The 14,886-nt window shown below is 33.7% G+C and overlaps 1 protein-coding gene across 2 annotated transcripts; it reads left to right on the plus strand.

Moving 5' to 3' along the window:
- Positions 1-6,689: 6,689 nt before the first annotated feature.
- LOC124374032 lies at positions 6,690-11,387 on the plus strand. Of its 2 annotated transcripts, XM_046832332.1 has the most exons (5): positions 6,690-6,825; positions 8,690-8,771; positions 8,856-8,923; positions 9,547-9,651; positions 9,747-11,387. In XM_046832332.1, the coding sequence occupies exons 2-5, from the start codon at positions 8,717-8,719 to the stop codon at positions 10,524-10,526; spliced, it is 1,008 nt and encodes a 335-aa protein (XP_046688288.1). In that variant the 5' UTR covers positions 6,690-6,825; positions 8,690-8,716; the 3' UTR covers positions 10,527-11,387. The 2 variants fall into 2 exon arrangements, with proteins under 2 accessions (XP_046688288.1, XP_046688289.1); XM_046832333.1 differs by lacking the exon at positions 8,690-8,771 and having other exon boundaries at positions 6,751-6,825; positions 8,807-8,923.
- The last annotated feature ends 3,499 nt before the right edge of the window (positions 11,388-14,886 follow it).

The following is a 14,886-nucleotide window of genomic DNA, read 5'->3' on the forward strand; positions in this document are numbered from 1 at the left end:
ATGTAATCCGGACATGAAGTTGTTGAAGATGTCAGAGTCTAGACTTTGTTGGCAGTTTGCCAAAACTGTGTATATTTAGAGATGCATTGAGTACAGCAGCTGAGTCCGTCTCTCTGTCAGGACCGGACCTGTCTCATCTTCGACACACATTTACTACTATGTTGTGGTTGCGAAATGATACTATAGGTGTTACACAAACTCCAGTGCTAAATTTGGAGCATGGTGTGCTTGCTTTTATGGAGAACCGATATTCTTTCTGCTTAACAAAAATATAGCCAAATTTCCTCTTGGGTTTTTTACAATTAAAGTTGGTGCTCTTGGCTTCTAACCAGAAGGTTGGAGGTTTAACTTTTGGGGAAGGCTACACGATTTGTGCTAATTTATTGGCACAGCTTTAAAAAGTCTCATTGATGTGGATGTTCAAGTATTTGAATTCTTGGCAGGATTGTTTCAGTATTGTTTCTCTTGAGAATATGCAAAAAGAAATTACAGCATTGATAATGAACAAAACAGTAAACAACTGGGTTTGATATTGGAAATGCAACTAGGATATTCACATGATTATGCTATTTTCTACTCATTGTAAATTGTCATTGAAGGTGTAATTTTGTACATCCACAAGGCCTCTTTCCTTCCGCATTCTTGTTGTTACCATTATCGTAAGAATAGCAGCAATCTCATCATTTTGCGCAAATTCTTCAATTCTGAAATTAATACTTTGAGGTTTGGAAACAAAGACTTTCCTTTTGAAATTGTCCTGCAGATAGTCTGCAGATTGTGTAGACCATGGAACAATATTAAATCAAATGTTCCAGAAAAAATTTACATAAAACATTCATTGTCTTTCCTGTTGTGTGACAAATAGCCCCTTCTATTGTAACCATATAAATAGGTCGCTAATTCCTAATAGGTGCAACACTGATGCCAAAACACATCTAAGCACTGTCATATCAAATTGAATGTGACAGTGACTTCATTTTGGTTCTTAAAAGTATAGTCCGATCACACTGAAACAATGACAAGTGACATCTTTTAGTGGAGTGGTTCATGAAGTTCTTCTCAATTTTCAGCTGACCATTACCAAAAGTTTTTGTTCATTCATTTTCCACAAACAACTCAAAAAGAGCATCATCAGACATGAACCCAGTATTTGAGGGAGGTTTGTTTAATTGTTTTCGGAAGTATGATCTGAAGTTGTTCAGTTTTCTATATCACTGATATTATTTGTTTGAAGTTTATTTTTGACGATTGAAGGATTGTGAAGAAAAGATCAGATTGCAGATTTCCAAATGTAGTGCTACTGATTATTTATTTCACTGAACGATGGCAAATGTCCGGAAAAATCCTGTTTCCTATACAGATATTCTATAGGAAGAGAAAAGAGTAGGATGAAAATTCACCTCACAAAATTACTGAAAGAATAAGCTTAGGACTCTATAGTACATGTCTGCAAAGAACTTTCAGAGTTTCTAGCATTTGGAAAGTGTGAGATTAAATAATTTAAAGATCATTATGTGTAATTTTTAACAAAGAAGCCATAATTCAGAAATTATATGCCCACTTTTATAATCATAGTATGACAAGAAATGGCATTATGATGACAACACCAAAAAACCCTTATGTAATTATGAACTTTTAAAATTGGTATATAATACTTTTGAAGTAAAATAACAGTTCTACATTTGACAGGTAAGAAGTAATTAACACAAAAGCCTAGATAAATTCTTTTGACAACTTTAGATGTACATTGCCAAAACCATTATCTATTTTCCCCAAGCTCATACAAGCTCAATATCAATGTTCATATAGTTCAAAGTGTTGTATTCAATAAATACCCAAACATCCATTATCTGCAGTATAGTGTTTTGTAAATAGTGTACAAGTAGTTAGTAGTATTTTATTATAACATTATAAACAAAGATAAAGACTGTATACCTTTCTCTTTCATCCTACAACAAAACCGATTTGCCTTCATTGTGTACATAAAAATGTTGAAACATTTCTCCAACGAGTGACAGAATGTTTTGTGCAGCAACAAGCCCGAGGCACAGCTGTGCCCCCACCACCTCCGCCACCAGTGGTACCCACCCTCACCACCAGTGCTGCCTCCACCACCAGATCCCGACTATGAGGTCATCGAGTTTGCCGGTCAACAAGCCTACTCAAATACACACCCCCACCCCCACCCCGCCCTGCACCACCAGGTAAACAATTAACTTTTACGTTCAATAACTCTTTAAACTTCCTCTGGAATATCTAGGTTACTGCATCCCCAATACCAACGAATCGTATGCAAACAAGATACAAGATCTTGCTATTTATCAAGGTATCGTTTTGTCACGGTAGAACCAACATACAAAAGCATACAGCAGATTGGCGTTTGTTTGAAGATAACGTATATATTTTATATATATCCTTAATTAAACTTATAGATAATAAATTAATTTGATTATATATATATATATATATATATATAATATATATATATATATATATATATATATATATATTGGAAGGTTTAATCTGGCTCTCCTCCAAAACTCTGTTTTTACTTTATCAGAATATTTAGTCAGCTACACTTTAAACCATTCAAAATTCTAACATCTTCACATGAATAAAAGTCCATACATTCTTAATAACCTTTTTGCTTTCAGAAGTTTAGTTTACTTAAACCCCATAATTATTTCTTTCCTCCAAAAGTGTCTTGAGTTTGCCCTTGGTAAAAGGGAAATTGTATTATGGTTTTATTAAGCTGGTTGAACATGAAATAATGAGATTAGAAACACGTGTTGTGTGTTCTATTATGTAAGACACACAATACATACCCTGTCATTTGAATTTTTTTAAACAATTTAACACTTTGGCTGATAAACAATACACAGTGGAGGTTATGTCCTATCATTGTGGAGTGAAATAATTATTATGTTTGGACTGTTTATCAGTATAGGAATGGGGCTGTGTATATTCAGTGTTAGGAAAAATTAATAAAACACATTTTTTCTGAAATCTGATCTCTTAATTACTTGACAAAACCTAAAACTGTCACTTGTGTATTTCTAATATTTTTTTATATTAAATAAGCTCACATATTTGTATAAAAGGGGTTTTTACTTAAGACTGAAAATCAATAAATGTATAAAAAGAATGCACTTTCAATGCTTGTAACTTTGCTTGTATCTAAGCTCGTAGCAATATTAATTTGGCTTGATTAAGGGATTTATTTCGTTAATACATAAGTTTTTACTACCCCACAATAATAGACACATTTTTTAATTTATGTTGTTTAAAAGCTAACATTTTACATTATTTACAAAGCTGTACATACAAAAACTGGTGAATTTATTTAGTTTAAATATTGAGAAGATTTACATAGTAACTGTGCAATTTTAGAACCGAAACAAACAATCATCAATTGTTTGTTTGGAAAATTGTGATACTGAAATTCACCTGGTGTTTAGTTAGAGAGCCATAATAAGAGTCAAAACCGAAAACTGATTAAAATTTGCAATATTCAGGATTAAACCCAAAGGCATGACTAGGACTTGGTTTTGGGGGGGGGATGAATCTGATAGAAGAGCGTGCCACACCGGGGTGAATTAATCTAAACTTAAATTATATTAGATAGGCTTAATTCAAATTTAAACACTTAACTTCTGTATTTCAAATAAGTTGGATTGCTTATACACAAATTGTATTTTTATTTTTAGGGCTCTTGGGGTATTCTATCCTCATCTCTCCTATAATTTCCCACAAAATGAGGAGTGCTAAAATGGATGTGAGACATTGTACTATCTACCTGGTCTTAGTTTGCTTGTTTGTCCGCAGGAAAACCACGAGGGGAAGGACAGCGCTGTGACCTATGTGGGTCCTCCGCCCCTGCTGTCCGCTGCGCTCAGTGTTCCCAACAGAACTTCTGTCTCTCCTGCGATGAAAATGTACCACAGACATCCCAAGAGGCAGACTCATATCCGTAAGGTGAGCCAACCTGTAAATCTGGTCTTAACATGCTCTTTTTTTTATTAAAAATTTAATTCAGCTTTATAATTTATTTTAAGAAAATTAATCGTATTTATGAAGTGTTTTATTAACCCTCTTAGTCTCTTTTGTGATGAGCTTACTATCTAGAATGGAATCTGAGGAATTTAAACATTATCACCTGGCTCCAGGGCCGACCCAAGCTATTCTGGTGCCCTGGGCAATGCCGCCCCACCACCCGCTGGCACCTAGAGAGTAATTTTGTTACTATGGTGGAAAAGGACTAATAAATATCTGCCAAACTTACTTACTTATAAAAAAAAAACTGCCAGGACGTGAAATAAACTTAAATAGTGACACGTTATCCCATAACTATCTTAAACTATTACATTTTTTTAGAAAAAATTTTAAAATTAGGCAAACATTCTATAACCTTTTCCTCTGGATAAAGTACACAATTTGTTCGCTGCTGCTGTTAAAGTTGTTAATATTTTTAGAAAGCTAATTTTTTATGCAAACATATTATCTAGTGAATGGGGAAAAAGTATTTTCTCATTCTTCATTAAGACAACATTGGACAAGTTATATTGTCATAATACTACACTTTTTGTTTAAATGCAGAGAAATACTCAAAAATACTTTTTTTAATAAGAAAAAATTTTTGGACAGTGTTTAGTTTTGTTTGACGGGGTTGTAGACAGGGGAAATGCTGGAGCAAAAAGTAGTAGTATCAGGACTTGAGTTTGTTTATAAATTTATTTATTCTGCTTTTTCTTGTTGCAATCATGGTTACCCAAAGACCAATGCAAAAAAAAAACAAAAAAAAAACACTCAGCCACATTCCATATGTATGGATATATATAAATCACTCGGTTCCTCATATATAAATTAAAGCTTCATGCACAGTTTTAAGTCTATATGTCAGTTTGTTTAATAGATATTGTGACAGAATTGAAATTTTTCAAGCCCCACAAGTGATAGGCTTCACTAAAGCTCAGCCAAAAACTTAAATAAAATCTTAAATTAAAAATGTGAAACCAACAATCTGTTAATATTACTAGTTTTACTATAAACAACCAATCAAAACTTAGAAAATGTATTTGTATGGTACATCATTAAATGGTACAATACTTGTAGCCAAATTATTTTACCCTCCAATGACCTCTAGTTTAAGTGTTGAGATAAAACAAGACATATTAACAAAGGAAATCTAATAATCTAAAGATAAAAAATACATATTGCAATATAAGTAGAGCAAATACATACATAAATTTGCACATAATGATTGAAGGTAACATAATTTTTCATATATTTTACTAAGTACATGTTTTAGAGATAGTGTGCATGAAGTTGAAACATGTGTTTGTTGCGATTCCTGATGTATGTGTGTCTCATTTCCGCATGATGTCTTTATTTTATCCTATATTTTAGTTATGTGTTAGTTTTTTTATTCGCCTGGGAAAGGTATCTAATTGCTGACCTAAAACTGTAGTGTTACTGAATTTCTTATATCACTGAACAGTGGCAAGTATCCAAAAACATGTTGTTACCTTAGTATATAGTATTTATAAAGGAAATCTGTTTTTTCCTATTCACTTTAATCATTGATCATTTGCTGTTCATGTCAATTCTTGTAGTTGTAGTTCACTTTCACTTAATAAACAACAGAGCTGTAATGTGGATTTTTCTTGCACAAACTACACCTTTGTATCTTTGCTTTTACTTTAGTCATATAAAAAGAAAGCTTTACTAGCTGAAGTAGCCTCAAAGTAGTTTGTGTTTTTAGTAACTATCCAATAAATGTGTTTGGGTTTTTACATGCCGTAGTCATCATGAATATATTCAAACTTTGATGACTCGTCTCCATATAACCTAAAATCCTTCACAACTCGATTTTTTCCAAATGCCCTTGAACTTTTTCAACTGTCAATACTAATTTTACCTCTGCACCACAATAAATTAATCTCCTACAACTCAAAGTTCTATCTATGTGAATCTCTATGAGTTAAAGTTCAAGCCAATTTGTCTCCATAACTCAAAATCCTTAATAAATCCAAGTTCAGCAACTATGTTAGTATGTGAGCAAGCAAATGTAATGGAAACTTTTATGTAATAAGAATTTTTTCTCACCAAATTCACCTTGTTTAATTAAATGTGCTGTACTACACTTTGTGACTTGCAGTTATATTAATTTGTAAACGTTAATTACAGTATTATTAACACGTATTTTACGTTCAGTAGCTTTGTTTTCCTTTGTGCTATTATGTGTGCAGTATGATACTGTATGTACTCGTATTCTTCAATGTCTAGCTCAGAGGTTCCCACATGTTTTGTACCACAGCCCCTCCTGTTGAAATAAAAGCCTTCCCACTCCCCCTTAAACAGTAAATCATATGGGTACATGAAAAACAACAATTATTACATTGAAAATAAATTATAGCTTTACTATGCAGAAGTACAAAGTAGCAATGGCTGTAACTATTTAGTGTACTTTACTAAAGCATTTATTTCTTTTAAGTTATTCTTTATGTAATGTGACAGCAGATACCGTAACTAAATACATTCAGCTCAACAAATATGTTTTTTACATTTAACCATACGTTGAATAAATCAACTTAATTATTTGTGTGCTTAAAAATATCTTTTTCATGCTACAAGATTTAAAAAATCTAACAGCTGCTTTATATGAATATGATGAAACTCGTTTTATGTACAGCCGTTGGATATGGGTAGAGTCCCGACACTACGGCCCCCCCTGCCCCCCCAAAGGGGAGAAACACCTCAGCCCCTGTGCCCCCGCCACGACGCAACAAACGCTCCGGTCGCAACACCCCAGTTCCACCTGATCAGGTATCCCACCCTATTAGTTGTCATGTCTTCATCATAATACTGAATCACATCTCCTTAGGTGTATGTTCGCATGGCTTACTTTTAGTTTTAGCAACCAATCGGCATCTTCATCGTCATCAACTATACGGCAAGTATGAATTTATTTTAATTCCTCCTTTACTTTAGGCTTTTTTTAAACCTACCTTTTCATAAACATCAGTAGTAAATAAGTATTAGTACCTAGAGGCTTCATGGATAGAGTTCAAAGCTAGCTATTTAGTAAAAAAAAGGAAAGTAGTAAAACACTTATAAAATGTTCAATCATTATACATTAACAATAATTATTCTACTTACTACTCAAAACAACTTGTATTAATTTATTCATGATAATTACTAACCAAAACTCTTTAGTAAATGTAGTGAGATTTGATACTTTATTAAACAAAATTTTTGCATGTTTTAAATGATATAGCTTTAAAATTCAGTGAACTAAATAATATTTTATGTGTGATATATATATATATATATATATATATAATATATATATTATATATATATATATATATATATATATATACATATATATTATCTAATCTGTGACCCTAAACAAACTATAGAGTTTAAACATTTCTGAATGTTGGTTGTCAAAATAAGTTCTATTATTTTAAAAAAACAAGTATTTTACCAAAATAGAACATATATATAAGAAAATATCAACTAATAGTAAAGAACCATATATTGGGTTTTCTGAATAATTTAAATGGTTTTGAGGTGATGGGAGAAGAAAGATTTCCTAAGAAAACCCTGCTTGTTACACTTTTCTAAATCTCACTTGTCCAAATGTATGTAAAGTAAAATTTTAAGTTAAATAATAAAAAAAATATATTGTTCATTTCAGAATCAGCTTTCAAATACTGTACAATTTTCATTCTGTCACCATTGTCTGTTTTAATATGAGTTACTAAAATTTTGCCTTTTTACATTGTTTTTGTATCAAGATATTTATGAATTATGTGTACTTTGACCTTTACTTACAATATTAGTTATAGTTTTTATAAACTCCTCATAAGAAAGGATTGACCTCTTAGGAAACTCGTGAAGGAAATAAGATTGACTATGCCATAAAGAGTTTTCTCAGATCAAAAACTATAAATACTTGGGAAAAAAGGTGCGGTTTATGGCTCTTTTCAACCAAACTGCAACTTTGAAAATTCATAATTCAAAAACTTGTAATCTGACTAATACTAATCTTTTTACAAAATAGGTACAAGTGTACTATTTTTGAGTATGAAATTTTAAAACTTATAGAATTATATGACAAATTTGTTATTGAATTACAGCAAAGAGCAATTTATTGTTATTGATCTCATCATGAAGCTCTTGTAGTCATTATATTGGACATGTAATTTTTATTAACTGCTATTTACAATGTATAACATTTAATACAGATTCCATTGACCAAATTTTGTTAATTTACCGCAGCTGGTGCCTGCTTGTTTCAACACACAAACCGCCAGACTCCCGAGTCAACACTGCCCTCAGTTTTAATCCTACGTTTTTTTGGTTAAAAGTGAAACTATTAAAACATTTAAATATTTAAACCACTAAAGTGATTGGCAAGTCCGATACTATAGTTAGTATAATGTTACCCTTTGAATACATGTTTAATTCATTCCACCCAATTTTAACATAATGGAATGAAAAATATCTTTATTAGAGGTGAAGTTAGAACTATAAAGTCCTCTCTACCACTGCTGATAATGCTGATTCAGTATTCCAGTGAAACATCTTTGTCTTGAAATATAGTCGATGTGATGTGGCGAAATGATTGCCAGCCCTAAAACACGTGTAGTTCAGCTGAATCGAACATATATCGATGTTACAGGGTCCCGCTAAGCCAGCACTAGGTGTGATGGGCAGCCTGAAGCGTATGATGGGTGGACGACCGCTGCCCCCCGCGCCCCCAAGTAAGCGAACTGTTGTTGACCTTGTGTTGTTGTAGGCCTGCTGCCTGGTCTCGTGACTGCTAGCTCATGTTGCTTGTGTTGTAGTGGGGAGAGAGCTACGTCTGCCCGCCGCATCTTCTCCTCTCACATTCACTGACCTTCCTGACCATCAGGTGAGCTTTATACTTTACTTACTCGGCTTTACTCCGCATCAATTCATTACTTTTGATCATTCACAGACTGCTTTCCATGTACTCAAATAATACATTAGTGGATAAAGTTACTTAAGAATTTTGAGAGACTTGTGAGAGAAATTAATCAATTGTTTATAGTTGTTTTTCAAATTTAATACAACCCAGACTCAAGAACGTAGCCAGTGAGTGGGTCCCAGGGGTCCAGACCCCCCAATTTTTCAATTACTTTGTTAGTAAACAATTATTATTATTTAAATAATTCAGCATTACTGACATTGTACTGGTGAAAGATCGTTCTCAACAAAGAAACGGGTCAAGAACTTTATAAGGAACATAAAGGGGCCTTACTCTCTCTCCACTACGGAAAAATATCAGTTACCTGGACCCCACCCAAAATTTTCCTGGCTACGTTCTTGTTCAGACTCTACCAAATAAGTGGAGCAAATTATAACCTGGCTGATCCTAATACTTTTAATTTTTTTCATCAACAATAACGTATACACTAGTATTGACTTTTATGAGTAATTTAACTGTTGAATCATAATCTTTTAAAGCTTTTATGAGAAGATTTTAGAAGTAACATAATTTTTGATTGTACTCAGCCACCAAGCCGAGACAGTGGATATCTGGATTGGGAAATGGACAGTCGGCATCGTTCTGGCAGTCTCACAGCACTCAACTCTCCTTCTTTCGGTCCAATCATGCATGTAAGTCACATCGCTGTTATTGATTGTACTGTAACTTTTTTGTTTTTGCTCTTAATTATAGAATTGAAAATAACGTAAAGTTTATTTTGTTGTAGGCTCAGTCAATGGCCCAACTCAACTGTCCCAGCTGTCACCATCACGGCATGGTTTGGGACTGGAACCAGAGCCACATGACGGCTGGAGGGTTCGGGCCAGCGTGGGGAGGTCTACCCACTGGCACCTGGCACGGTTCTGCCATGCTACCACCGTATCGACCCGAGCCAGAGATGGCACGCAGGAACAGTCTGAGAGCCCCACCTCGTCGCAGTCGCAGAGACCTCACCACAGATGACGAGGAGGATGGCACCTTGCAGAGACGGAGGAACACCTCACCAGTCCGCTCTAGACGAGGACCAATGAGTGATGAGTCCGAGGACGAGGTCATGTCCCACCGAGGCAGTCGAAGACATCGAAGAAGAAATTCCCCTGTGTCGAGAAACGCATCTCCAACCTTATCAAGACGAGGCTCAAGAAAAAAGAGCTCTGTTGGTGTCGAAGAACTCATTGCCAGGAGGGTGAAACAGAACGAAGAGGAAGCACTGAGATCCAGACGATTTGATGATGAGACAATGTCAAACAGAGGAAGCAGAAGGTATGACGATGAAACTATGTCGAACAGAGGAGGAAAAAGATACGATGATGAAGTGATGTCGAACAGAGGTGGGAAAAGATACGATGATGAAGTAATGTCGAATAGAGGAGGCCGAAGGTACGATGATGAAACCATGTCAAACAGAGGTGGCAGGAGATTTGAGGATGAAAGGTTATCGATGAAGAGTGGGAGAAGGCAAGAATTAGAAAGATATGATTTCACAGCGTGGAAACAGACGCAGTGATTTTGAAGACTCAATGTCAGGTAGAAGTCAGAAGTTGGATGACGATGTTTTGTCAAATAGAGGTGGAAGAAGAAATGATTTTGATGAGACTTTATCAAACCGTGGAAGTCAGCGAGTTTCAGATTCGAGAAGAAGACGTCGCTCATCTCCAAACCAGACTAGAATGTCTCCTGCGATGTCAAGAAAATATTCGAGAAATGCAAGCAGTGAAGATTCGGGTGATGAATTGTCAGACGGGATGAAGAATTCATCATCAATAACAAATCAGTCCAAAAGAGAAATAAGTAATGAAATTTCTACTGAAACCTCTGAGCACAAAGAAGAAGAAGTTGCTTTTTCAAGTGATGTAGATAAGCCTCTGGGACCTATACCTACCGAGGAATGGGAGTGTGATCACTGCACGTTTGTGAACCAAGCTGGAAGTCGAGTATGCATGGTCTGCTGCAAAACAACAACCAATCCAAAATACAAACAACAAAACAAACCACAACGCAAACAACAACCCACACAAAGTAGCTCTCAGGTGGTCAATGCTCCCAAGAAGATGCGGCAAGATTCAAGTACTTCACCTTTAAAAGAAGAAAAAAGCTCTGAGTGGCAAGAAAGAAGAACATAATTTGAAAGAAGACGGTCAAGCCAAACCCTCAACTAAACAATTTATAAGCCAAAATAATATTGACAATGGTGATCTCTCAGAGAGGCTGAAGAAACAATTAGTGATCCCACCATCCCCACCGGAAAAGAAGAAAGGTAGGCGGCGAACTATCTCATTTTGGCTCGGATCAAAGCTTTACTCTTAACTATGTACTGTGATCAGCGTGTTTTATATAAATACATCAATAAATGTTATTGTTTCCTAAATTGTTTATTTTTTGACGATGCCTTAATCCATAATCAGCTTGAATTTATTTTAGGATAAATAACTAAGTTGGATGACTTAAATGAATCAATTAAAATGTTCCAAAAATGCTATTTGTTTCAATTTCTTTCATTTTATTATAAAATGAAAGAAATTCTAACAAATGAAGAAAATATATAATTGCATATATATTCTCAAACTCCATAAAATCAGTTTAAATATAGACATATTTCTACACATATTGAAATAAATAATTATTATCTTTTAAAAGAAAAGTATATTTGAAAATTAAGTCATTGTTCTTATGTACAGTAATATTAGATTAATATTAAGGCATTGTCATTATTTTTTTATAAATTCAAAAAAACAAACAAATATAATCATTGAATAAGAAAACCACCTTGCTACAAATGAGTGCATGAATCTATTCAATCCAAGGGATTGAACATATTAGTTTGTGTGATATGCAAAACTATTCAAAAAAATGAATAGTATTTGTTTCTAGTTTAATGCATGCTTTTCCAAATTGGAGCCCAAATTCTTTGATTTCGTAGTTTTAAAGTTGTAATTTTGAACTGTGTTTCAATTCCTACATATGGTTTTCCTAATAAGAGTAGTATTTATACTTTATTTTTCAAAAGTTTGATTTTTATGTAATAGAAAGTAATTACTAGAAAACTGCTTTTGTGACTTCCTACAATAAAACACAACTCCATAGTGCATTACCATTGAAACTATGCTTTTCAAATTTAAAAAGCACTGTGGTACGAAATTTAATATTTATTAATTTTATCGTTTGTTTTATTATATTTCTGTGTAGATATCAAATTTGTATTGAAATGCATGCAATGGACAAAATATAGAAACAAAAAGAGGGGTATGAACCCAGTTACAGTACCATAATAATTGAATACGAAGGTGAGAAATCTGTATTAATTCTCGAATAAATATTTATTTGAAATAATGCATTTTCTAACATTTAATGTTTTATATTATATACCATTCATTTAACTTGTTTGGAAAAAAATAAGAAGTTATTAGTTTTAAAAATTGTATATAGAATTTTCTATTTTGAGATGGTACAGTATTTTCATTTTACTGTTTTATATAAAAAAACAGTATATGTATATACAGTCATAATCATAAATCTTTATTCACATGTTTATTGAAAACAGAGATGAATGCTTAACATAAATGTTTTTGTTAAGTCATAAGGTAATAAAATGTAAAAAAAAATGTTATCTATTTAAAGTGTTAAAGTTTAAAATTTATAGTAGCCATGAACAAACTCCAGAGTGTAATATGGCCGGTTCAGTTACACCCACTGATGGTGGATGATCTCCTTCAGTTGTTGGTAGGAGCCAATGAGCTTTGATTTCATCAGAAAGGAAGTTCCAGTATTTGGCACCAATGTATGATGGTTGTTTCTCACATATAGTTAGGCATTGGTTAGGAAGGGCATAGTCATTGATTCTTCTCTTTTGATAAATGTGGATGTCTGCTCCTCTTGTTAGGTTTTTACTTTTTTTGCAAAAGGTATTGTCCAAAAAAAAAGGATGAAAAATCCAATAATAGCTATAATGATGTTGAGATGTTTTAAATGAGTTCTTGCAAGAACCCGTTACGCTATGTCATAGAGAATGCAAATTGTATTGACTTTATTGGGATTTCCTTTAGAAGAGTTTTCACCATGTAGTGGTACAATATTATCTCAAATGGCCTTTGAACAAAGCATGGTAGGCTATTGAACCATGTTGGGACTGCTCACCTCCCTGCCTTCTAAAGATCTAGAGAGGAGCTTAGTTATTTAAGACAATGTTGGTTTACATGAAGGTTCTAGGACAGATGTTCATCTATCAATGCTCCAAGACTTTGCCTGGTACATTCTAGTCAGTTAAGGTATTCGAAATGCCTTATTTGTTTCTTGTACAAAGAAAATCAGCTGTTGAATGATTTGCAGTATCCACTAGCTTGGAAGGTCAACCTATATTACGAAAAGAATTGGTCCCAAAATAGAACCTTGGGGCACTCCTCCAGTCAAAACCATTTGGCTAGATGTGATATTTGGGTCTTGATGTTCAAAGTTGTTTTTATTTCAACAGACCTATTATTTTAAATAATAATAAGCTTAATTCATATTTTTTGACACCTACATTTTTAAACTGGCATAGCAATATTTAACGAGAAAACTGTCGATTAGATGATACATCAGCTTTGTGAGGGCGATTTTCATAACAAGTTTAGATAGTGTCAGAAGAACACTGACAATGGTTGGAAGATTTTCTGGTTTTGCTGTTTGAACTCCCTTGGATCTTGTATTAACTTTTGCAACTTACAACATACTTGGGAAGACTCCATGAGAAAAAGTTTCCTGTATTTCATCAAGTTTAGCTGATGCTCTTGACTGAAGGGATGTTATGGTTTTGAAAATTCTTTCATGAATAGCAAGAGAATAAGAATGTTTTTGCAATTTTTGTGTAGAGCTTCTAAAACAGGTATACTTGGTGCGATGTTGGTCAATGATTTTTAGGCTGCACTTGTGAAACAAGAGTTAAGTTATTCAGCAATTTTAAAAGTATAAGTTGTTATTTTACCATTAATGATTAGCTTGTATTGTCCTTCAAGATGTTGTTTGGGGGTCTTTTACTTTTGATCACTTTCCAAACTGCCTTACTTTGTTAGACAATTGATCTATGTAATTAGAGTTTTACTGGAGAACCCTTAATGTGGAGATCATATCCTTTTTTCTTAAGGACAGCATACACTTTGTTTTCAGAACTTGTGAGATGATTATATAAGCCTTGTGTGCTTGTTCAAAATTTCCTTACTTATGGTCTCTGGATCATAATGGGCAGTATTAGTTTTTCCTTTGTAATGAGATTTTTTCATATACAAAATCTAAACATTATATATTTTTTTACATTCAGATTATACGTCAGTATTGTGGAGAATGCATTATGGGCTTCCTCGACGTGATCAGTATTATAATCCTCATGCCAGGACTCCTTTTTGTTTGAAAGTTTGAAGTGATTGGTTATGTAATTGTCTATGTTCAGTTGTTACAGGAGCAGACTTATTACATGAACTGTACAGGATGGACAACTGGACTGTGTGGTCTTACATGTGGTTTTCTGCTAATGTTACTGAGAGTTAATTTTGATGAAGGTTGGTCGTAACGAGATCAATTGATCTCATGCTGTTACTTGTAATTCTAGTTGGAGAGAGTCCAAGACATGAGATGTGATAGGAAGAGAAGTTCTCGTTCTTCATTCCTTCCTTGTGTTTGGTTTAATAAAGTTCACATTAAACATATCTCATCATTACTATGGATGTCCGGAAAAAAATCCTGTTTTCCTTCACTATGGATCTATTCCAAAGAGCAATTGATTGTAAAAAGTTAGAAATGGCATTTGTAAATTGTGGCCAGGTCTGTAGACTTCTAGTATATAAATTTTATTTTTCTTCCATGGTAAGTTTAATTGCTGCAAGGTCTGCTTAAAA

This window comes from Homalodisca vitripennis, unplaced genomic scaffold (genome assembly GCF_021130785.1).
Source record: "Homalodisca vitripennis isolate AUS2020 unplaced genomic scaffold, UT_GWSS_2.1 ScUCBcl_7045;HRSCAF=14550, whole genome shotgun sequence".
Taxonomy (NCBI): Eukaryota; Metazoa; Arthropoda; class Insecta; order Hemiptera; family Cicadellidae; genus Homalodisca; species Homalodisca vitripennis.